Consider the following 24941-nt stretch of genomic DNA (forward strand, 5'->3'; position numbering starts at 1 on the left):
ATTGAAGAAGTTATTGCTGGTATTATTTAACTATGCACTTGTAAATAAACTGAAAACATGCAGAATCGGTCATCCTACCTTAAGAACTTTAGCAAAATATTCACCACCAATATTATTATCCGTCTTCAAGTAAAGGTCTCTTAGTTCACTTGCACCCATCGGATTATATTTTGAATTGAATGTGTCGAACCGCTGGAAGGTTTCATGTCCCTAAAATAAATTACTTTCAAAATTAGAATAGTGTTATTTTAGCTAAATTAAAACAAAACAAGAAAAAAATAATTAAATAATCCACCACGATAAGAAGATTAAAAATACGTTAGAGTTACCTGTAATGTTTTACCTCAACGTATACAGTGAAAGAGTTTGAAGTCTCTTAGCATTTTACACAAGATGAGAATATAGGGTCTGATTTATAAAGAGAGTTCTCTGCTGCAACAGCAAGAGAGTTTCCTCTCACCAGTATTGTGGTCTGCTCCTGCATTTACATGTGTGCAGACCTTCGGGTTATTCACAGCGGAGACTACTCTACCGCCATCTGAATAATCCCCTTTGATGGCCGTGGGTAGTAAGAACTGTCGGAGAAGGTGCTACATGTCCCGCCACCCAATTTGGATAGCGGACGTCATCATTTTTTACTGTTCCTTAACGCCAGGTAAAACCTGGTGTTTAAGAAGCAGTAAAATCATTAGGCTCCCATGGTGAGGGAAGCATTTTATATATTTGTTTTCAAAAGGGGAGATTTTTGTTTTGAAAAGTAAAAAAAAACACATACTCGCTGCTACAGGGATGAATCCTGCTGATGCAAACCCGTAACAGAGAGTAAAATGGATTGACAAGAACAGCCGTCATGGCGGTTCCTGGCAATGCTTTTATAAATGACTGCCTGCGTGGTAGCCATTTAGAAATCGGATGGGTTGTCCTTCCACCAGGACAACTGAGTAATTTATTCTGTTACCCTGGCTGATCCAAGAGCTGTCGGCCGGGATTTAAAACAGGCTCCAAATCTTTATAATGCTGATGTACATGAATATAGCTTTCTTCGCACTTTCCTATTGAGGGTGAGCAGTTGCGAAAACCATTATGTCTTTCAAGTTCCTTTTAAACAGAGACATGTCATAAAACACGCCAGGTAGGGAAGGAATCCTGCACCAAACATTACATTTTTTGAGTGTCCATTTTTTTATTTCAATGTTTCCTGAATACATTTTGGTTACAAGTGATTGTAAACCAGAAAGCTTTGCAAGAGAATATTGCTGAACTTTGGTGAGGTCATAGCAAGTAGATATTTATTCCTATTTTAACCTTTTTATTAGGTTTCCAAAATACACAGTTCTGTGTATGAGAAACAGTGTTACATATTATCAGCAACTGCTTTAGTCATATTGAGCTAAAGCGTTAATTTTTGTTTGGTTGTTTCATTAACTCTAATCTGCTATATCCAAACAATAGCACAGTTAAGAAGTAATGATCTCAAACCAAATTACAGTATTAAGAAACATTTAAAGAAGGTGATCCAATACAAATGAAAAAAACAAGGAAAAAGGAAAGAAAGAGGTAGAGAGAGTAGGGGTAAGGAACAATGGAAAATGCAAGGGAAATATTGGCCAAATTGATGAAGTTGGTGTATAGTTAGATTCCCACTAAATTGCAGACAATGTTAGTATACTATTGAGGTTTTTGAGAGGAAATGTATTTCTCAAGCTTATTCCATATATTATTGTGTTTTGTTTTTTAGATTTTAGATATATGTTGAGAGAGTTGCCAGGGCCCCTGGTGAATTGTGTCCTGGCTCACCAAGAACAAATAGATAACATTCTGAAATATTTCCATTCTGATAGGATAGTTTTAAGACCAATCATTATGAGAATGTCTTGAAGAGATAAACCCTTCCTGTGAAGGTCTTGGATAATTGAGGGCAGGTGTACTGCCAAGGCAATAGATGCTAGGTCAAGAGACCATTGTATATGTAGAATTTGGTTTATAAGTCTACTGATTTCAGTCCAAAAACTCTTAACAAGCTTGCAATGTAATAACATGTGGTTCAGGTCATCCGTGTTTTCCGGCACACACCAAGGTTGGATAAATCCAGTTTAAAAAAGGTTCCTTGAGTCCAGTGTGACAATGTGACAAAAGAGTCATCCATGGTCTACTTTGTTCCAACACTGAGGCAATCTTGTTTTTCGTCAATTTAAGCAATATAATATCCCAGTCCATTCTGGCAGGGGGATCTTCTGAGTTTGTTACATTGCATTTGGATCATTTTTCCTATAAGGGTGTAGAGGATTTGGGTGATAATATAGAGTATATTTTTGAGGCAGCACATCCATTCATGGCTATTTTAATTAGGTTGGGAAGGAGATCCAGAACATGTGAATTTTTATGTATTGGTAATAAGATCTGAGTTTGTAGAAATCAAAATCATTTAGAAGGTATTTATTTGTGATGGTTGAGAAAGGTAGATAGTCAGAGAGTACTCCAAGGTATTCATTTAATATGATCTTATTCCTACTATTTAAGAAGAGTGCTTTTTCCATTCATTTTGACGCTATCATTGTATCATAGGGAGGCAATCGTAAAGTGTTTCAACTTTTTTATTTAGTCTGGAATCTACTTTATGCATTGTCTGAACTGTAAATGTAAGCACAAATAAAAAACCCTCTGTGATGTTTTTTTGTGTAGAAAGCATAGAAGTAGGGGATAGGAATCTTTGAGTGATTGTTAAATGGCTAGCCATGTAGGTTGTTGCAGACATGAGAGTTTGAGCCAGTGGATATCCTGTTTAGCTAGGTAGGTGGTTTGGTACCTTTTATTATCAGGTAGGTTTAGCTGTTAAGTTTAGACCTCCCAGATGTTTAGGGAGTCTGAGTTTTTAAGTGTGACTCTAGGCTTTTTTGATAACCATAGGAAATTATTCACAAGAGCATCATGTTTTGGTGAAGGAAATGGAGGACATACTTATAAGGACTTTTACTAATGGGGAAATTATAATTTTAATAGTTTCAAATGGTCCCGCTATGTAATTTATTTTATTGAACATTTTTCCAGAAAATCTTTGATGCTTGATAGGGTGACAGATTTGTTGCATTTGATAGAGGGGAAGAGCTCTTTTCCAAACCATATGCCAAGGTATTTTATTTGTTTACTTTACTATCAGAGCCCAGGATCACCAGGTACAGTTTTTGTGCAATGGGGACAGTGGGGGAGTATTTCAGTTTTTCTTTGTAAAGTGCATAACCAGAGACTTACACATAGAAATTTATTGTGTCAAGTTTGGCAAGGATGGCTATTGTAGCTTTTTAAGTGAATGCTAAGATATCATCTGGGTATTCTCAAGTTTTTTGAGGACCAGCTGTGAAAGGGATTCCTGCAATAGAATTATTTTCTTTTAGACTTACAAGAAATGGTTATATTGTTAGTAATAACAATAAAGGGGAAAGGGAACGGCCTTGCCTTGTACCTTGTTGAAGACCAATGTTTTTAGATAGTTGGCCATTGCTATTTACTTTCACAGATGTGTTACATACAGAGAAAGTGCATTTTTATGGAAGTTAGTTCCCAGGATCAAAGTGTCTAATGTGGCCCACGGGAAGGTCCAGTAGACCTTGTTGAAGGCTTTTTCTGCTTCAAATACTATGGTAAAGGCAGGATTAGCAATGATGTCTGCCTTTTTCATTGTCTGGCTAAAAAATCTAATATTATCCAAGCTGAATCTACCTTTTATAAAACCAGTTTTTTGGTTGAGCGAGGTCTTTACTGTCCATCGGAATAACTATAATAGTTGAGCCAGAGATGGTGCCATGAACCACTCTCACCTTTGTGAGATGATCAAACAGGGATTTTAGTGGGTCTATAAGTGTATGTTTCCAGGTTGTATGGATATTAGCAGGGATGTCATCAGGGCCAGGAGCTTTACCTGGTTTCATAGACATGATGGCATTTTCAATTTAATTACTTAGGGAGATATTAGTTTATTCAGGAGCAGTCGTGTATGGTCATCAATTGAGAACAAGGGAGTTTTTCTAAGTAACTTCTACAATTTTCATATGTTAATTTTAATACTGTCATGTTGTGTCATCCTGATTATTGCAGCTCACGCTTTGCTATCTAAGATGCAGTTGTTTTATTAAACCCATTATTGAAACATATACTGCCTCTGTTTGTCATTTATATATGGGACTGAATTGTAAATGAGAGAAACAGATGAGACCTGAGTGATCACGACTTCCCTCAGAAGCCAGGTATGTCATGCGCTCGGCTGCCCAGTCATCCCTATTCTTGTGTAGAGATGAGGCACTGCTAGTTAGCTGGAGCAAAACCAGGATTGGAGCGACAGGTGTCACCTGCAGTGGGTTAGACTTAGTCTCCCACACCGCGGCCGATTCTGCCACTCACAATCCAGTAGTCTCATTAGAATAATGAGAGCCTACGTGACACAGCTATATAGGAGAGTGTCTGTGTTACCACAAAAGCCACACCTATTCTCTGGGGTGACTTCAACCAACTTTGGGATGGCATCACAAATAGAATGTCCACTTGCCTATTTAGATCAAACAAATCACACCAACAGATGCTAAATACACATGGTATTTCTTTCACAAAAGAAGAGGGAATTCTATCAACCTTCCAGTAATTTAATTTACAGCAAAGCATTTACACACACAGGACAATAAGACACATTTGGTCATCAGGGTGATAGCTGGGGCCATTAGGTTTACTTATGTCACCTTCAATGAAGGTGAGACAGTCCCGATTGCATACAAATCACACCTGTATTCCGCTGCAGAACAACGCTTTGCCCCCACAGAGAAAATTCTCACTGCTGTCCAGATGGCTGTTATTAAAGAAAGACTCTTGCCCAAGGAAAACGCATCATTGTTGTTTCTCCTATTCCTGCCCTTGAGGCTGTTACAAAAGCTAGCGTCCCGCACGCAAAAGCACTTCATCCACGTTGGATACAATGGGCTGTGTCTTTAGCTCCCACTGATGTAGACTACATCTTCGACCCAAAGTTACAAACTCAAGAATTTCTACAATATGAAGTAGAATACCCAGTTCCCGCTGACACCTTGCCTATTGTCAATATAATATAGTCATGTACACCGATGGCTCAGCACAACCAGCGAGTGGAACTAAACATCAATATTCTGCTTCATGTGCGATCGTGAGTGGCTATATGGAGGGTGAACAATTCTGTCCCCAACATACCTATATACAGACCTTAGGGGATTGTACAGCACAATTGGCTGAGCTGAAAGCCCTACTAATGGCACTAGAACATACAGATCCGGCACAGTTCACACTGATTGTTTGTGATTCATATTGTTGCGTCCAGTCTTTTAATGAATACCTGCATTACTGTCGCTTGAATGGGTTCAGAGATTTGAAAGGCAACACCATAAAACACAGATTACTGTGGGGGAAGGTAGCAGACCTGAAAGAGACGCTACCCAAAGTCCATGTTGTGCATACACTTGGACACCAGCGCGTTGGGATACACGTTGCTGGAAACACTTTGGCTGATGAAGCCGCAAAGTCGGCAGTGGCAGTTGCCACTGTAGCTGCAGTAACTCGTTCGAGTTCCAAACCAGACACAGACACAATGGCTGCCATAAAAGCAATGGTTGATGGTACACCTTATCCTAAAGGATTTCCTAATAAATACCAATACTTGATGGGAAGTATGCTGAATGCTGAAGTTAAAATTCCAGGCGTAGGCGTACGTGACATCCCAATAAAGATGTAAGACCACAATTGATTAAGGCAGCGCATGAGGGGGTGGCATCTGCACATGCTGGCGTGGCTGCTACAATTTCACTCTTGCAGGCCAGTTATTGGTGGCCTGGTCTCTATAAAGAGACTAAGCAGTATGACCTTTGTTGTGACATCTGTCCACAAATTAAAGTTTCCACAGCTAGGCGCCCGCCGCAGACACCCCTCTTAATCTCAAATAGACCATTACAATGTGTGTACTTGGATCATTGCGGTCCATTAACACCGGATAGTGCATATAAATATATACTAGTCGCTGTTGATTATTGCTCCAGATTTGTGTGGCCACAACGCTCGGCTGACGCTCGGACTGTTATTAAAGATTTGCGAGTCTTTGTCGGTACATATGCAGTTGCGGCATTCCATTCGGACCAGGGCCCTGCTTTTGCCTCAAGGGCATTCAGGGACACCATGGGTTTGTTGGGGGTCCAGCTCCAGTACTCATCTCCATTTCATCCCAAGGGAGATTCTTTCCAGGAGCCTACAACTAGATGCTGACTGTTTCATTGTGTTAAAATTGTGACGAGACGAGTAAAGCATAAGAACAATGCTATCATATTGTCACTATAATCAATGGACTCGCTCCTACCTAGGCTAGGATAGAGCGCAGCATGTTAATCTCTAATTCTGCCCTCCAGGTTCCCCTGGGAAGACATCAACCCCCATACCTGAGCAAAGTTCTGTGGTCTGCGTTATCATCTGTAGCGAGGCATTCAGCAATCAGCATACAGTTGTGGTTCCCTGGCTGGAATCTCCCTCTAACGTGTAAGGAACAAAGAAGTTTTTTTATAATAACACATCTGATGTTCTGAGAAAATGTCCCTATGTAGAGATGGGTGTTTTCTACGAATGTTGGAGACTAAACTTCTACCACTTTCACCAGCAATGAACCGTGCTGTAGCCTTGGGAGAAGCACAGAGTGATCAAGAATGTCTTGTTTGAGAACAGAGTGCTGGCCTAGGCAAAAACAGTTAGATAGACGGAAATAAAACAAGACCGTAAAAATGGTTATTGTAACAATAATAAGACGAAGCTGAATAAAATACATCTAGGTTAAAGTGCACATCAGCCTAGTGTGTTAAAATAATGTGCATGGAGCTATAACTAAAATGGCTACACAACAGCTGGATTAAACAATCTGTGTGCTCAGCGGGGATCTCGGCCGCAACACAGGAGCCGGCTCCAAATGGAGCCGGCGGTGTTGCGGCCGTGCGAAGGTTGCAGTTGCACCCGTCGCGCTTAGCAGACAGTGAAAAGCTGCACGGGGCCCTGTCAGTGGGCCCCTGCACTGCCCATACCAGTGGCATGGGCAGTGCAGGGCCCCCCAGGGGCCCTGTGACTCCCCGTACCGCCAGCCTTTTCCTGGCGGTTCAAACCACCAGGAAAAGGCTGGCGGTAGGGGGACTCGTAATCCCCAGGGCAGCTAGCAGAGCTGCCCTGACGGATTACTACCGCGAAAACGAAAAAAATGTTTACAGAAAAAAGAAAAAAAAAACATACATATGAATGTATATCTACGACTTTTAAATGTGTGGAGGAAGAGAAAATCTCTCTCTCTCTATCTATCTCTCTTTTCTTTCTTTCTTTCTCTCTCTCTCTTTTCTTTTGAGATCGGCCAGCAGGTTATTGCACATAAGCAAACATTGTGGCGGGAAACCGCGGTCGTAATGACCTGGGAAGCACTGCCAGCCTGTTGGCGGTGCTTCCATCATTACAGCCCTGGCGGTCTTGTACCGCCAGGGTTGTAATGACCCCCTAAGTCCTTTCGCCGCTCTAATCAATTGTTCGTAGCTTACAGTGCACCCAGACAAGGCCAAACGCTCCCCAAGCAGAGTATATCCAGATGGCTTGCCTCAGCCATTCGATTCTGCCATCAAGCAGCGGGCAAACCTCTGCATTCCATCAGTCCACGCTCATTCTACGTGCGCAGTTCCTTCCTCAGCAGCGCTGTTTGCGGGGGTTTCCCTGCAAGACATTTGCAGAGCAGCAACATGGAAGAGCTGCCATACATTTACAAGACATTACTGCTTGGAAGCACTATCTCGGGGAGAGGTAGCAGTGGGCCAAGCAGTCCTCCGGAACCTCTTCAGGTGAAGGTGAGCCATCTCTTTCATCCCTCCATCCTAGATCAGGTATGCACATTGTTTATGTGTGTTATTTTCAGCTACAGATCCAATGCTTTTCATGTTTTTTTTTTTTTAAAGAGGAAAGGAAACAGAGAAAAGTGAGAGACGTAAAGATGGGATTGACAGACGGTATTTTATTTGAAGTATTCCGTTATATAGTTATATATATATATATATATATATATATATATATATATATATATATATATATATGTGTATTATATATGCAGGTGCTTTGTGACATACATGGCTACAATGTTACAATGTGCATAAGTACATAGTACAAGTGAATATATATGATTCCACAGCTGAGGCTGAAGCCGCCCGCCAAGGTCGTAATGAGGGCCTTAGTCCTGTCCAAGTAGAATTGAACACATCCCTTAACGCCTAAGGAGTGTAATGCTCTTTCCGCAGGAGTAGATGGATGTGGAAAAAAGGTTTTGAACACTAAGGGCTCGTTCATGTGGAAGTCCGAAGGGACCTTCGGGATGAAACGCGGGTTTGTGCGCAGCAGTAGTTTGTCTTGTTTAATCTGCAAGAACGGCTCTTGTATGGAGAGGGCCTGTACCTCACTGACCCGTCCGGCTGATGTGAGAGGCACCAGTAAAGCAACCTTCCAAGAAAGGAATTTCAGAGAGGCTTGATGAATCGGTTCAAATGGATGCTTCATCAACTATGCTAAAACAATATTCAGGTTCCAGGAGGGAGGAGGAGGTCTGAATGGAGGAAAGACCCTGAAAAGTCCTTTAAAAAACCGTAGTGATTAAAGGAGAGTAATACAGCGAAGGTGAAGAGTCTGAACACTTGTATGATGCTATTGCTGCCAGATGCACCTTTATGGAGGAATGCGCCAGGCCTGATTGCGCTAAATGCAATAAATACAGCAATATTTGTTTCGGCAGTGAGGACAGCGAATCCGTTTGCCGCTGGTGACACCAGAAACAAAATGTTTTCCATTTACAAGAGTAAGCCTTATTAGTGCTATCTGCTCTAGACAAAATGTCCCTACATTCATGTGGGATATTCAGATGTGCAAACTCCCTTTGCCCAGGAGCCATGCTGACAATAGCATTGACTGAGGATCTGGGTGCGATATTTACCCTTTGCTCATCGTTAGTAACTGTGGAGACGGTTTCAGTGGAATTTGAGGCTTCATTGATAGCAGAAGAAGCTCTGGAAACCAGTGTTGGGGAGGCCAGTACGGAGCTATCAATATCAGGATGCACGGCTCTGCCTTCATCTTCGTGAGGACTCTTGGGATCAATGGGATTGGAGGAAAGGCGTCAGCAAAGATGTCTGGCCAAACTATGGAAAACGCATTCCCCCAAGATCCCTTTTGGTGATGCCAGCTTGCGAAGTACTGGCATTTGGCGTTCCACTTGTTGGCAAACAGGTCTATTGTAGGCATTCCCCACTGAGAAAAAATGTAATCCAAGGTGGATTGGTCTAGCTCCCACTCATGGCAGCTCGATCTTTGCCTGCTGAGCGAGTCCGCTATCTTGTTCTCTATCCCCGGCAAATGTACCGCTGTGAGTCTGATGCCTTGCTGTGAGGCCCAATTCCAAATTCTTTGTGCTTCCTTGGAGAGGGTGAGAGATCTTGTGCCTCCTTGTTTGTTGAGGTAATGCATCGTAGTGGTGTTGTCTGTTCTTATTACTACATCCGATCCTGCTATTTTCAGAAGAAAAGCCTGCAAAGCGAGATAAACTGCTCTGAGCTCTAGCAGATTAATGTGCATCACTCTCAAATCTAGTGACCCCCTGCCACTTACTTGAAGATCTTGCAACACAGCTCCCCAGCCCTCCAGAGATGTGTCCGTAGTGATGGTCCACGGAGCTGGATGATGTAGAAAGGAAAGTCTGATGGACAGATAATGCTTTTGAGACCACCATGTCAGAGTTTTGGCTATTGCTGGGGTTATGTTTATCCGATCTTCGAAGCTTCCTGAAATCTGGAGCCATTGAAGGTTGAGTTGCTCCTGTAGCGGTCGCATTTTTAGTCTGCAGAGAGGACCCAGAGGTATGCATGATGACATCATGCCCAACAAAGGATTTGTACAGGCAAACAGAAACGCAGTTTCTTCCTGTATTGACTTTGCTAGAGTCAGTAACTTCTGTTGTCTCTCTACTGTGGGACACGCCATGGTGGATTGCGTGTCCAGGTTCGCCCCTAAAAAGGTGATACTGCGTGCTGGTAGAGGTTTGGACTTCTCCCAGTTGATGGTGAGGCCTAAACTGCTTAGCAAGGAAACGCACCTTCTTGTTGATCTGTGCGCTGCTACGTAGGTGTTTGCTTTTCTCAGCCAATCGTCGAGATATGGAAATATCTGGTGTTTTCTCCTCCTGAGGAAAGCTGCGATTGGCGCTAGGCATTTGGTGAATATCCTGGGAGCTGACTTTAGACCAAAAGGGAGGACACGAAATTGAAAATGGCTTCCAGCTACCATGAATCTCAGGTACTGTCTGTGGGTGGGGTGGATGGGAATGTGGAAATATGCGTCTTTTAGGTCTAGTGTAGACATGAAATCTCCCTGTTTCAGACGCAGAAGGACATCCTGCAGGCTTATCATGTGGAAGGACTGCTTTTTTAAGTAGCTGTTTAGTTCCCTTAGGTCGAAAATCGGCCTCCAATCTTTCCACTTCTTGCGAATGAGAAAGAACCTGGAATAAAACCCTCTTCCTTGCTGTGACCGAGGTACCTTCTCTATAGCTCCTTTGAGGAGTATCTTGTTGATCTCCCTCTTGAGTGGTTCTGGATACCTTGAAGGAGTCCTGCGAGGAGGATTGGAGGGAGGTAGGTGGATACACTCCAGAGTGTGGCCCTGTTTCACTAATTGGAGGACCACTTGTCTGATGGGATGACTTGCCATTTCTTGAGGAACCGGGATATCCTTCTGCCTAGAACCAGAGGAGGAGAGTTGGGTGTAGCCGGCGCCTCGGATGTATCAGGCTCTACAAGACGACTCCTTAGCAGGACAAGTTGTGCTTCCCCTAGTGCCAGATCTACCATAAGCTGCTTTGGGTGGTTGTCTTTGGGGGTAGTATTGACGGAACTGCTGAAAGGAGGAAGGATAGGTTGAATATCTGTATTGCTGATAGCCTCCTCTATATGAAGGCTGTCCACGTCCTCTAGCTCGAAAGGAAGGCTTTCAAAACTGGAGAGTCCCTAATGATCTTGCTGTATCCGTGTCAGATTTGATAGATTATAAATCTTTGTCAATATGTTTGCCAAATAATGCCTGGCCATCGAAAGGTAGGTCTAAAATCTTATTTTGTACCTCAGGCCGGAATGATGTAGCCTTTAGCCAACCTTGTCTCCTAAGTACAGCCGCACCCACGAGCTGTTGAAATGCAGTTGTGGCTATGTCCATTGCACAGTCTATGAGTTCCGCTGACGTGTGCTGACCTTCCTGCAACGTCTTCCTCGCCTCTGATCTTCCGTCCTCCGGCAACTGGTTAATATGTGGGGCGATGTCTGCCCATAGCTGTCTGTCAAACCTGGCTAACACCGCTAGTGAGTTAGCAGCTCTTATCACTAGGCTAGCCATCGAGGAGAACCTCTTCCCAATATTGTCTAGCCATCTACCTTCTTTGTCTGGAGGTGCAGAAATCGAGGCAGACGGATTCTTGGACTTCCTCTGTGCCGCCTGAGCCACCACTGAGTCCAGATGAGGATGACCAATTAGATGTGCTGGGGCATCGTCTGGTGCCTTGTATTTTTTGTCCAATCGAGGCAGCACTGCTGTGACAGTAGCAGGATTGTGCATCACTTTTAGCCCTTCTTCCCATAAGCAGCTGACCAGCGGAATAGAGCGCACAGATTTGTGGAACGGCTCTTTAAAATCATAAAGAAAGCAATCTGTCTGTTTTGACGGCATTGGCAAAGTGAAATGCTTAGCTGCTCTCTCCAGAAGATTATGAAATCCTCTGATGTCATCTGGAGGGGACTCCACCTTTGACTGGGAAGGAGAAGGATGTACAGGAATAATGTATTCATCCCACTAAGAATGAGTGTCAAGTAGCTCCCCTTCTTTGTGATCACCTTCCGACATGTCAGTGTCCTGGGGAAAAGTCATATCCGGCGTGGCCACATTTGTTAGAGGTAAAGAGGCCGGTCTCTGACGTGGAGTGGTAACCCCAGAGACGGGCGATGGAGGAGATTGCTCCCCTTTGGGAGGAAAACGCCTACTGTAATTAGCCAGCATTGCTCGGAGGTCAGATAGCAAAGAGGTTGGAATGTATGCCCCTTCCTGATAATGTTGGTCCCCTCCATAGAACTGAGGGTCATAGGTTTAATCAAATTCGTCTTCGTCCTGATATTTGACGTTTAATTGAGATGGACTAAGGGCTGTTCCAAAGGGACTCTCGTCGTCTGAGTCTTCATCCCCGCTAACAAGTGAACTGGTATGAGAGGGGTCACATTACTAGGTGTGCTGTGCTTTGGGGTAAGTCTTTCTTGTGTTTAATGCTGTTTTTCCCGCGTCAACGATGTCGTCGATGGCGCAGATATAGGCTTCGTTGACAGTGGAGTCGTCGATGATGAACGCATGGAGATCTTGATCATCGACAGACTTACTGAAGAGTCTACAGTCAACGAGGCCGTTGACGATGGCAAAGCAGATACCGTCGTCACCGCCGTCGACGATGATGAGGTGTAGATATTTGTCGACAATGACGTCGTCGATGCTGCTCTGGTCGACGGTGGGGTACTCGTCGACGTTGTCGTCGTCACAACTGTCGTCAACGGTGAAAAGGTGGAAGTCGTCGTCGACGGTGAAAAGGCACTCACCGACTGTCTCGTCGACGATGAGTCCATCCTCGATGGTACCTTTTTTCTGTAGAAGTAGATGAAGGCCTTTTGAAAGGCACAGATGGAGGTACAGAGGATGACTTATTCTGCCTCTCAGAACTGCTGGCATGACCTCTCTCCCCTTTCCTGGAAGGTTTTCGAGGAGAAGTAGAGGGGCTGCGGCCCTTGTAAGACCCTGAGGCAGTCTTTTTGTTGGCTTTTCTCGATTGTTGGGAAGGAGATCTTGTGTCTGATCTCGCCCTTTTTGAAGACTTTTTGGATATTGAAGAGTCATCACTATCAGAGTCAGAGACTGGATTATCTCTGTACTTAAGTTTTTGCAGCCAAATCAATAATCTGCCTTCTCTATCCTTAAGAGTCTTAGAGGAAAAGGTACGACAAACCTTACAGTCCTTGGCTGAGTGGACTGGACAGAGGCAGTACATACAATCCTGATGAGGGTCTTCAGAATGTAGTCTTTTCTTACAACAAGTTTAGCAATTTCTGAATAAACCCTTCTTCTCTTTGTCAGACATGCTGTAGGTGTTAACCCCAATTTGTTCAAAGAAGTTTTTAGCAGAGAAAAATATGTTCAAGCTAACCCAAAAGGTGTGAGTAAAGAGCAGAGCTCTGAGGAGACTCCCTAGCACGACGTGCGGTAGAAAATCTGAGGTGCTGAAGCTTCTCTCAGGAGGATTCTAAAGGGTGGTGTCGCCTGATTGGTGGATGCTCAAGTTTGGTCCTTTTCCTAAAATGACTCTGAGAGACTGTTAAATTGAAGAGGCCTAGTGCCCTTTTGTAAATATATTTCAACATTATTTGTGTAAATTGTACCAGTGGCTCCTATCTCGACGACGGGGAATGATTCAAGCATGTGAATCTATGAAAGTTCCAATACTGGAGTAAGAGAGATCTCCACCCTCACCGGAAATATATGTCATTCAACGTCTAAATCCTGCTTGAGGTCTCTGAATCTCCCACTGTCAACCTGGGAGTCTTATATATTTTAAACAAATGGGGGAGGAGCTTTCTGGAACCCCCACAAACGAGCAGGGCAAAATAAGAATGCGTTCTTAGTCAATTTCCTAATGGCAGTAACATGTTGAGATGTTCATGAGCAAAAAGCTTGATCAATAATAGATACAAGGTGTTATGGAAAATATGTTGCATCAGTTTATAAGTAATTTAAGCCATGTAAGCAGTGTTAGCATTGAGCAAAAAGTTAAGTTGGCTTTTGGAAGCAGAGTGCAAAAGTTGAAAGCACTATGAAGATTATGTTTGCCCTGATGAAGAGCTATGGAGGACTAAGATTCGAAGTGATATCCAAGGAAGACACCAGAAGTGACTGACTTAGAGCGGTGTCAAACTGAATAGATCCAACTATAATAATATACTAAGACTATCAAAGTGAGATTATATGTGTAATAGAAAATAAGATAAGTGAAATATATATGGTGTATTGAAGTGAGGGATACAGTTAGTATAACATCAGCATAAATAGATTTAATCACATCGAAGATGAGAGGAGGCGTGTGAGAGAACTTATAGATCTAAGTACATGTTTTAAAGAATTACTTGAAAAAGATCACACAACTGATTTAGACATCTTATGAGACCAGTTAGTAAGAGAATCAAACATTTGCATCCTAAACAAACGTAATCCTGCAGGGAGTCAAAGATGACAGTCAGGTGACCATGTCCAAAACTTTGATCTCAGCCACATATTTATCTAGTTGCTCTAGGTCCTCTAAGGTAGTTTGCTTTCCATTCAGGAATGCATGACGTTTTTCAGGCACAGTGAATGAGAATTGTGTAGCGAGACATTACACTTGATAGGAAGGCTTTTCTTTTTTGCACTGTTTCTATGGAGTGGTCATGGGTTATGTTGACTGTGTAAAAGTCTAATTCAATTTTCTGAATTTTCTTCATATGGTTGGTTATAATTTCTGAATGTGCATAATGGAGATATCAAAATATAAGTGTTTTGGGTTTATGAGAGATTTTGGCATAAAGGTAGGAACTTTGTGAGCTCTTGTTATTTCAAATTATCTGCCATAGTCAATGCCTAGTCCTTGAGAAATCCATTTTTCTAGAAACATGCTACAAGAACGGGCATGGTCTTCAGTTCCTTGAGGTAGACCAAAAGATTTCCTCTTCTGTTCCGGGTCACCAACTCAGTCACAGGAGCATTATTTTTGGTGTAGTAGAGAGTATTTTGTGGTGTTTTAGAACACTTATGTGTGACTCAGCTTCTATCATCCTTCCCCCAGATCTTGAAGGTCTGTTTTGGTACAAGAAAGATCATTTTGCATGGAATGTGCACTGGATTTAGTGGACTTCACAAGTTCAAGGAGGGAGCCCAATTTTTGCATAATTAGATCCAGAGTTATGTTTGAGTGTGTTTTACCTTGATTGGCGAGTCAGGAGAAGATGATTCAAGTTTCTAGCATTTTTTACCTACTTTTGTGTCTTTTTGACTGTTTTTTTAGGTCGAGCACGCAAGCGCTTTGACCTGCTGTAAGTATTGTGGGCTTTTAACCACGCCCATCTCACGCCCATTATATTCACTCGTTCATGGCTTGCCTTTAAAAAATCCTGTGATGTCATTGGTAAATGCTTTATGTTTGTCCAGCCCTGGGGCAGTTTTGTTACTGACTTGCAGACTGTCCGTGTTACATGGATTATTGCACGTTTGCTCATATACTTCAGTGTGAACTAACTTTTGTTTTTTGTTTTGTCTCTCTTCTTTGTGCTGCATGACGGCCATGGCACGAACAGGCACAACAGAGGGGCTACCGGATCCCAGCCGAGCCGAGACCTGAGTAGATCACCATACACCATGATGAAATTCCCTGATCCCTGCACCAGATTTCCCAGATGGGGGCCTCGTCACCCCCCTCACTTTTCCACTGCCCGTGCCCTGCCCTCCTCCCCTGTATCTTTAATTTCTCCTATTTTTTCAGAACCTGAAACCCGATCTGCAGCTGGGGCTCGGGTTACTTCCCACTGCCCACAGGCCTTCCCCCTCTGCTGGGATTGCTGGCAGTGGCTCACCTTACATAGCTCCAGATGAAAGCAGCTCAAAGCAGGGGCCTTAGGGCTCCATAGGCATGCATCAGAGCACACCCAATATTTACATGGGCACTTTCTGCCATGTTTACAGCATGCCTCGATTTGTGCTCAAGGTCTGAGCAGTGAACAGCACGAGAGGTGACTGCCAAATTGTTTCTTTGGATATCCAGACACTGTAAAACAGTGTAACAAGGCCTAACCCTTGCCCCTCACAAAGTCACTTTACTGGTGCACCACCATATGCGTGTGACCTACTAGCGAAAACTGTGGTTACAGTGAAGTCTGTAGATAAGTATGTTCTGCAAATGTTTTACCATTAATATGCAATAGTATTTTACCAAAAACATGCTGACAGAGATGTGTCAATGCCAATCATCTAGTGGTGTAAAAATGCTAGGTAATTTACCACCACCCATGTAAGTGTACCCAACTGCATGCAGTAAATGTTATCCATGTAACCATGTAGCCATGCGAATGCCATGTAAACTGTGATGTGTAATGTTACTATGGTGGTGAAGGTGGTATTCTATTGAAATTAGCATGGCTGATTTAAACTAGTATGCTAAACGGCAACATTTTCATTTTTTGCTGCAGATAGGGGAATAAGGTAAATGGAAGTGCTTTAGTTATATGCGGGCCAGTGAAATTAAATGGCAGGAACGAAATCATGAGGCAGGGTTGACCAATTTATGTGGCAAGAAAAGTCCAGTTATGAATTTACAATGCCAACAGCTCTCATTCAAGCAAATGAGAGAACTATGGCACTGCAAATGCTTGTTTCTTTCAGGTTGTGTGTTTTATTGTATGACATTCCAGAAAGGTGCCTTGAGTGTGGGTACTTGATAACCCTGTGGCATTAGTAATGGAAGTGGAGTGAACCACTATGTAGGAGTGACCTATGTATGCCACACTAGTCACAGATTGTTCCTGAGAAAAGAGCCATCCAAAAAGTGTAGCTGTCACTTTTCCTTTTTTACAGTCCATACAATAAAATGATAAAGATTCTGAGTAACCCATAGCGCCCATATGGCATTAACATGCAAGTTTGTTTTCTGGCTGACGAAAAAAGGGAAACCGGTACTTACAGACAAGAGCTAGATGCACACCATTGTGAAGTGAATCTGGGTATTAGAGTAACTGTCAAAATGATGAGGGGGTCCTGGATGTATTTTAGCAGGTAGGGAAAGCGTGAATAATATGATGGGAGACTTTACCAGTGATTGGATGCAGTCTGGGGCCATGACGTATGTAGCATAGGTGCCATTTGAAGGTCAGGCAGACCTCAGTGCCTTCCGTGAGAATCAGACTCCAGAGGTGGTATTGGTATGGAGCTCCAGGTGACCTTTCCAAGAATTAAAAAATGTCTAACTAACTCATCAAGAATTTTAGATTCTAAGACAGGACCGGAGGATTCAGATTAAGATAGTTTAAAGTTTATTCACTACCTCTGACACCACATCCCAAATTGGTTTGCAATAACACACTTAAGAAGTAGAATCACTTAAAACAATCAGCTGCAGCCATGATTTCTTCCAATCTCGTCCCAGTGGAAAATGCTTTAGAAGCCATAGCTTCTCTGACAGAGTGTGCTCCAAAGATAGTTACATCTATACCTGCTTCAGCCAATAACCATCTGACCCAACGAGCCAAAGTTGCTACAGTAACTGGGCGAAAAGTTTTCTGCAAAGAAGTGAGTAGTTGACCAGAAATATTCTGTCTGCATTCATGACTACAGTCTTCGTAACCCGTTATACATTGCACTTCACAAAACGTTTTGTTATGCGAAAAAGATGGGTACACAATATAATGTGATTAAGTTTTTGTACGTCTTGTAATGGAAAAGGATAACCCTGAGACAGTAAATACTCTACCTGCTAGATCCAAGCCCTGACATCAGAAACTCGTCTACAGGAAAGTAAGCACAGCAACATTGTGAGTTTTTACTGACAGTTGTTTACGGGAAAGATCCTCATTACAAGGCCAACTTTTAATAAAACGAAGAACGACATTAACATCCCATAATGAGGAATACCTCGGTTGAGGGGGTTTAACCATACGAATGCCCCTAAGAGGTTTACAGATTAATGGATGCTCCTCCACTGGTCTACCCTGAATATGGGGATGGCCTGCAGAAATAGCCAAACAACAATTATTAATCGTCCTGTAACCCAAACCCTATGAGGCTAGATCAAATAGAAAATTGGCTATGACATGAATTTCTGATCCAAAGGGATCCAAACTCCTTTCACTGCACCAATATAGTCACTATATCCAGGCTTGTTCATATCTTTTATGAGTGAAGGGGGCCCAAGACTGAGATAAAAAAAGCAGTGCTGATTCCGAAACTCCAAGAACTTGCCATTGTCTCCTGAAAGTCTCCACATCATCAGTAACCCTGCAGAATCAGAGAGTGTGGACTGCCTGACGGATCTGTCAGGAAATCCTTGTGATCCGGCAGCATCACTGGGGATTCGCATGAGACAGCCATCACTGACGGAACCATGGGTGCGCTCTCCAATATGGAGTCACTAAGATTACTTCCACCGTTTGGTAGAGTAATTGTGCCAGAACTCTCTGAATCATCGTGAATAGGGTAAAAGCACACAGAAGACCACTTAGCAAAGGTTGAAGAAATGCATATATTCCTGTTGCAAGAGGGTCCAGCCTCCAACTGAAGTAAATCGGAATTTGATTATTCAGCCGGTAAGCAAACAAGTCTATGTGACAAGGTCCCCACCACAGTTGAAGTGCTTGGAAAATCCGTGGTTTGAGCTTTCAATCGTTGAAATCCCAAAGGAAGCGAGAATTCCAATCCTCTGTTGTATTAGAATGACACAGAATATATTCCACTATCAATGAATTTTGGTGATGCACACAATAATGCCTAAAATCCTTCACGTTCTCCACCAACAGACAAGATCTGGTCCCTTCGAGGCGATTTATATACCTGATTGCAGACACGTTGTTCTTCCGGAGGAGAACACAACAATCGGCCCTGAGAGGGGAAAGTGATCTGATCGCAAATGTCCACGCGAAGTGTTCTAGAAAATTGATGTGGTAATTCAACTTTCCGAGGGACTAACAACCCCTGTCTCCACCAAGCCACAAGGTGCTCCCAAGCCCCACTGGCTGGCAATCGACTCTAATACTATAACCGGAACTGAGGTAAAAATTGCCTTGCCATTCCATGCATCCATGTGGGAGAGCCACCAAGACATCTCAGTCTTGGCTTCTTCTGAAATCAAGACCAATTCTGAATACTGCAGTCCCTTCTGAAGATGTAAGATCTTAAGTCTCTGAAGAGCTTTGTAATGCAGAGGCCCCAGAAAAATGGCCTGAATTTAGGATGGAAGTAGACCCACTAGTCGTGCCAACGCCCTCAATGAGATAGTCAGATAGACAAGGGCTCTTATCAACTCTTTCTTGATCGATGCTCGTTTGGCTAGAGGAAGAACTAACAGTCCTTCTGAAAGCCTAAGAACTTGATACTTTATGATGGCACCTTGCTGGATTTCTCGGTGTTGATGATAAACCCGAGAACCTGTAATAATTGTACCGTCAAATTGAGATGACAAAGGACTGTGTCTCTGTCTTGAGCAATCAATTAGGATACCGTTGAGGTAAACAATAAACCTTACACCCCGTTCCCTCAGATAATGAATCACCAAATGTAGAAGCTTGGTGAAACACCAAGGAGCCGAGGACAGACCGAAGGGCAGTGCTGTGAACTCGAACCAATGCTGTCCCCATTGTAATTGAAGAAAGAGTCTGTGGGGTGCTAAAACTGGCAAGATAGTCACCTCTGAGGTCCAATCGAACCAACTGATCGCTATTTATTAATAAATCTTTAAGTAAGTGTATGCCTTCCATTTTGAAATGGCGGTATACAACCCAAGAATTGAATTGTTTGAAGTTCAATACTAGACAAGAACCACCTCCTTTCTTTTGCACCAAGAAAATCGTGCTCATGAACCTATGAGGATGAGGTACAGACTCTATCACAGCTCCTTTCTCCAGGAGTGCAAAAATCTCTTCCTCTATGAATGAGCGATCTTTGAGGGAAAAATAAAGAGAGGGAGACCCTCTGAGTTGGTGAAGTATTAAACGTTAGCTGAACCCATTGAACACTTTGTAACACTCACAGGACCTGTGTGATATTTTGACATGCAGTGAGGAAATGTTGAATTCTCCTTCCCAAAATTACCTCTGAAAAAGGAATGATCCTTAACTGTGGTATTGGCGTCCTGATTGGAACCACCTCCACGAATCCCTCTGGTGGCACAGCCATGACCTCTGTAGCGGTTAAGGTAGAATGTTGAGGAACCGTAGTTAACACCTCTGCCTCTTTGAGTGGCAATTCTTGAAGCCTGGAAACCACGGCCTGGGGTTCGCCTCCTGAAGCGTCCGTGTTGGGCAAAAAGAGCACTGTTGAAAACGTCTTTATGGACGTTTGAGCCTTGTCTAGTGCAGCAAAGGTTGCCACGTATTTGCCCAGGTCTTTGACGAACTTGTAGCCAAAAAGCATGCCATTAGCTAGATTCTTAGCATCATTAGGTGCTAAATCTGCTAACTTAGGGACCAGGCGCATGAGAAAAGAGCACATACACTCAGTAGACATGACACAGTTAGTGTTGCCAAAAAGACAAGTAGTGTGTTGTGCCCATTCTAATATGACATCCGGATCCAGGGGTGTGTTCAATATTTTAGACTGGATTGCCAAATCAAGAATTTTTGTTAAAGGTCCTGACAAGTCTAAATGTTTATCCTGACAGCCGTACCAAGCGGGGTCCAGACCCTTTTTGGGGATCCATGGCAAAATGTTTTCAGGAATGTCACCATACTAGGGTCTAATTCTGGAGTATCAGCAACTTTGCCAACCAAGGAGGGCTGGGGACATTCAGATCCAAGAGGATTGCACACTTCTTTCTCCAAAATTTTGCGCAGTCTGTCCTGCACATAATAAGCCATCTCAGCATTAGGAATCCACTCCGTGGAGCAGGGATGGATAATGTCTTCAGGAGTGAAAAGGAGATTTCGACCACTTGGAGCCAGTACTTCTGAGAATACATGGTGAAACTTGCGCATCTTTTTGAGCGGGGAAGAGTCTTTTTGCGAGTCCTCTGACTTGGAGTTAGAAGAAGAATGTTCCTGTACCTCGGCCTGAGGTTCGGAAAACATAGGAAAAGTACTTGCAGACTCACAAGGGTTAAACCCTCCATATATGTGATCATGCAGCACTGAAGCTGCCATTTTTGCCAAACTTTCAGCAGAGGATAATCCCCCTGAGCACTGCAACGGAAGGCTGGAGACTTCCATAGTCTCATATGATTGAGAGCAAGCCTGTTGACTGCCTTCCCCAAATAGCTCTCTCCTGCCAAAGTTGATCAGGGGTTGAGTGAATGGCTTTAAGGCCTTTATCATGGTCCAGTTCACAGAGTCCTGCACATGATGCCCAAGTGTCTTTACTAATTCCATCTCCATCTGGTGCTCTAGGGGCACCTCTTGCAAATCCTGAAATTGTTTCTGCTTATCGGCATACTACGCCATCATATTGTGGCTAGGAGATATGAAAGAACTCGGAGAATGGGGGAACCCTTTTGCTGGTGTTAAATGGTGCAGAAATAGGAAGTAATGCAACTGCCTGGCCAGTCAGATAAATGTGGGGGAGCCACCTGCTCAATAAAGATAGTATTTTTTTTAAATATAAATTTCTTAAATGTCAATTTCCTCCTGGGCCGGGCCCTGAAAATGTTTTTTACAGCCGTGGCAGACGATCAAAGAGACCAACAGGCTGCAGAGATGCAGCACATGCAATGAGCCGATCGGAAAAAAACTTTTTCCGAATCAGATTAACATGCATGCGTGTCAAGCGTAATAGAAAGGGGACTGCATCCTCTGAAAGCAGAACACGCGAATAAACTCCCCCGGCCTTGCTCCCACTCCCCAGTGGCTCAACACTAGGGATCGTAAATCCACCTGAAGGTGCAAAGCGAGAAACGCAAAGCGAGCGTGCACTTAAATCTGCAAAATTAATTTCAACATTAAAAATAGTAAATAGGCTCGTAAAGCACTTATCTGACTGCTGCAGCAGCAAAGAAAGAGGACGGACTTTGATGTTGGAGCCTTAAATGTCAATAAGTAAAGGGCCATGATTGGTTGACACGGTGTCATCATGGGATTTGTAGTTTAAAGGTTTACTGTTTTCACTGGCTGCTGTTTTGTCAGTAAAAGAAAGAGAAAGCATAATCCAAAGCCTCCAGTCCTGCCACAGAATCACTGACAGAAGTAATTCCATAGCAGATCCTCAAAGTCGAGCACAGGCGGAGCATAGATCATAGTGCAGAAACTCCAAAGTCTCCATCTTGGAGACAGGCATTGCGAAGCAGCCCTAGAGGGGAAGATTTCATAAAGCTCTTCTTCTATGAATCTACGAAGGTAGAATCTGGTGGCCACTGGGCTCCTGATTTACAGTTCAGTTGCTGTTATTGTAACTAGGACATTAGTATGTCGATAATAGGCTCTTCATCTTGTGGTGCGGTGGAGCTTGTGCTCTAGGTGGCCATTCTACTGCTGTTTTCTCAGGCAGTAGCCACACATACCCCACGAGTAGATATTTATCAAGACAAATTAGAGATAGAAGCTGATCCAAATCTCATAAAAGCCACAATGTGTACTTTACTTCACCTTTTTGGTGTTGAACCATAATGTTGAATATTAAAAAGAGCATGCACATAAGAATATTAATAGAGTGGCATTTATGTTTTATATCTACTTCTGCTAGTTTAGGCTTTATTTAGGCCTAAGTAAATAGCCACCAAGCTGGAGGTCCAGACTTCACTGACCTTGCAGCAGCCGGCCTGCCCATTTAAATACTCCCTGCCAAAAGAGGAGAGTGTTCTCCAGAAGTGCTTCTGCTAACACATAGTAACACTTGCAATTAAACTGTCCCTAACGAGCAGGAAGTGTTTTTTTCACAATGCAGGAGTGACACTGCTGGTTTGTTTCTTGCCCAGGATGGCCATGCCTTTATGTTTCCTGCTCCAGCATTGCATTGCACAGTGCATTTTATTTCAACTGTCTTACCTCACTGCTTAAAAAAAACCTCTTTGTCCCCTGGCACTCTGATGGGAAGTGCAAGCAGTGAATATTAATGGGGCAGAGCCAGAGATCAAACTTTACTGTGATTGGACATTTGTTCCTTAAAAAAACATGAGAGACACTGGAGCAGCAATTCTACCTTTGTGTTTGCTGCCTCAGTATTGTATTGCACTGTGGGCTTTAATTCAGCTGTCTTTCTTAGATGTTTAAACAATCACTGGCAATGCCAACAGGTCTGACTCATGAATGAAAGTACCATTTGTGCCATTGAAAGGTTTTAGGCATTCCATTTTTTTTGCACTCAAGCAATCCACTGACTCATTCTTTCATTCATCCTCAAACACAACTGAAATAAAACAGGCACAAACTCAACAATATATGCAAGATAAATAAAAAGAATATAAGGAGGAAACAGATAAAAATGCTACTGTCTAAATACAGCAAAGGGTGTGCCCAGATGTTGGTCCTTTGCTCACTTTGCCGCTGGAACCAAGCTACATCAGACTGAAAAGCCCCAGTCAGAGTGAAACTGGTCTTGGGTTGCCTGTATTTTGGATCAGGGAAGACCTAGGCTGGTAGGTCGGGCGGGACTGTTCCTATTTGATCAAGGTCAAGTCTGATTTGCATATGGCTGGGTCCAATCTGAGGTGGTATGGTGGACAAACGTATAATGGGTTGGAATGCTATCCTGAACAATAGCCTGTGGTTAGCTTATGGTAAGCATTCCTCCCATCACCTTTTGTGTGTCTCCTGTCTAAACATGGCAAGAATGTGCTTTATTAGAAATGGGGCCTCTAGTTGGAAGGGGTATGCACCCAGTCCAGACCACCACTCTAGTTAGGGTAAGTCAGATACACACTAATAGATAACCTGTGCTCAGCCTCTGGGAGCTTTGCACACAGCTGCCAGGCTTATCTGAAGAGGCAATGTGTGAAGTATTTGTGCAACACACACACACACACATACATGCACACACAGTAGCACACAGTAACTCAATTAAAACACCAGAAAAAAGACTCCATACCTGGTTAGAAAAATAGATTTTGATTTTATAAATAATTCAAGACCAGAATGACAAAAATCAAATGAGAAGTCAAGTTATGAATTTTAAAAAAATAAAAAGAGTTCTAGCGCATAGAAGCAATAAGCACCAATGGGGGTTATCTGGTCACACTGGGCCTGGGCAAAGTCACCTGTTTAGGTGGACTGCGATGGAGCATTGGCTGGTGGCAAGAGCCACGCAGGCCCAATGAACAGAGTACCTTGATCCTGGTCAAAAAAGTGAGATGCAGAGAGCCAATGAAAGATGTTGATGCTGGGCCCACAGTCGACATGATGCATTTCCTCATGCAGTGGTGGCAATGCATCGGCTCAGAGGATAAAGTGACACGATGTGTTGGTTCTGAAGTGCATTTGCCTGGTTTCTCCACACAGTCGAGGGGATGAACTGATTTTTCTGAGCTGCTGCAACCATGATTCACAGTTCCAAGCCTCGGGCTCTCAAGGCGATGCGTTGGTGTTGAGAGCATTGCAGTGGTTCTGCTCCCACAACAGGGTCGATGTAACGGTTCTGATCTAAGCAGAATGGAGATTCATCGATTTCTCTGATACAAGTACCAGGGTCCACTGCCACTTACAGTAAGCCCGCCACAGGTGCAAAGATAGAGACCTTGATATTGTTGAGTTTCAAGCAGCAGAAGGCAAGCCGACAAGCCCTCGGAAATCACTTCGGTTTTCAGTTTCAAGACAGAGTCCAGCTCTCCCTCAGCAGGATCAGAGAGCAGCAGGTCAAAATAGCAGAAAATAAGTTCTTCCACATCAGCAACCCAGCAGAGTAACAGTCCTTGGTGTAGCAGTTCCATGTCCCGAAGTGTCTGATTTGATGGGGTCAGAGACGCAGTACTTATACCCGGTTTTGCCTTTCAAGTGATGGTGACTTTAAAGTAGGGGCTTTCAAGTGCACAGAGGTCCTTTCTCCCAACCCCCGGCTCCAAACTATTAGTAAGGGGTAATCAGTCATTGCCTATTCAGGTGTAAGTGTCATTCCCACTCACCCTTCCTGCCCAGGAAGAGCCATCAGAATGC

General features: G+C 43.3%; 1 protein-coding gene across 1 annotated transcript in view; it reads right to left on the reverse strand.

Annotated features, from left to right (window-relative positions):
- AMPD1 (adenosine monophosphate deaminase 1) overlaps positions 1-24941 on the reverse strand; it is a 1595039-nt gene that overhangs the window by 785761 nt on the left and 784337 nt on the right. The window contains exon 6 of the mRNA XM_069242152.1: positions 79-210. Coding sequence (XP_069098253.1) covers positions 79-210 — 132 coding nt within the window. The remainder of the gene's footprint in view (positions 1-78; positions 211-24941) is intronic.

The sequence above is a fragment of the Pleurodeles waltl genome, chromosome 6, assembly GCF_031143425.1.
Source record: "Pleurodeles waltl isolate 20211129_DDA chromosome 6, aPleWal1.hap1.20221129, whole genome shotgun sequence".
In the NCBI taxonomy this organism is placed as follows: Eukaryota; Metazoa; Chordata; class Amphibia; order Caudata; family Salamandridae; genus Pleurodeles; species Pleurodeles waltl.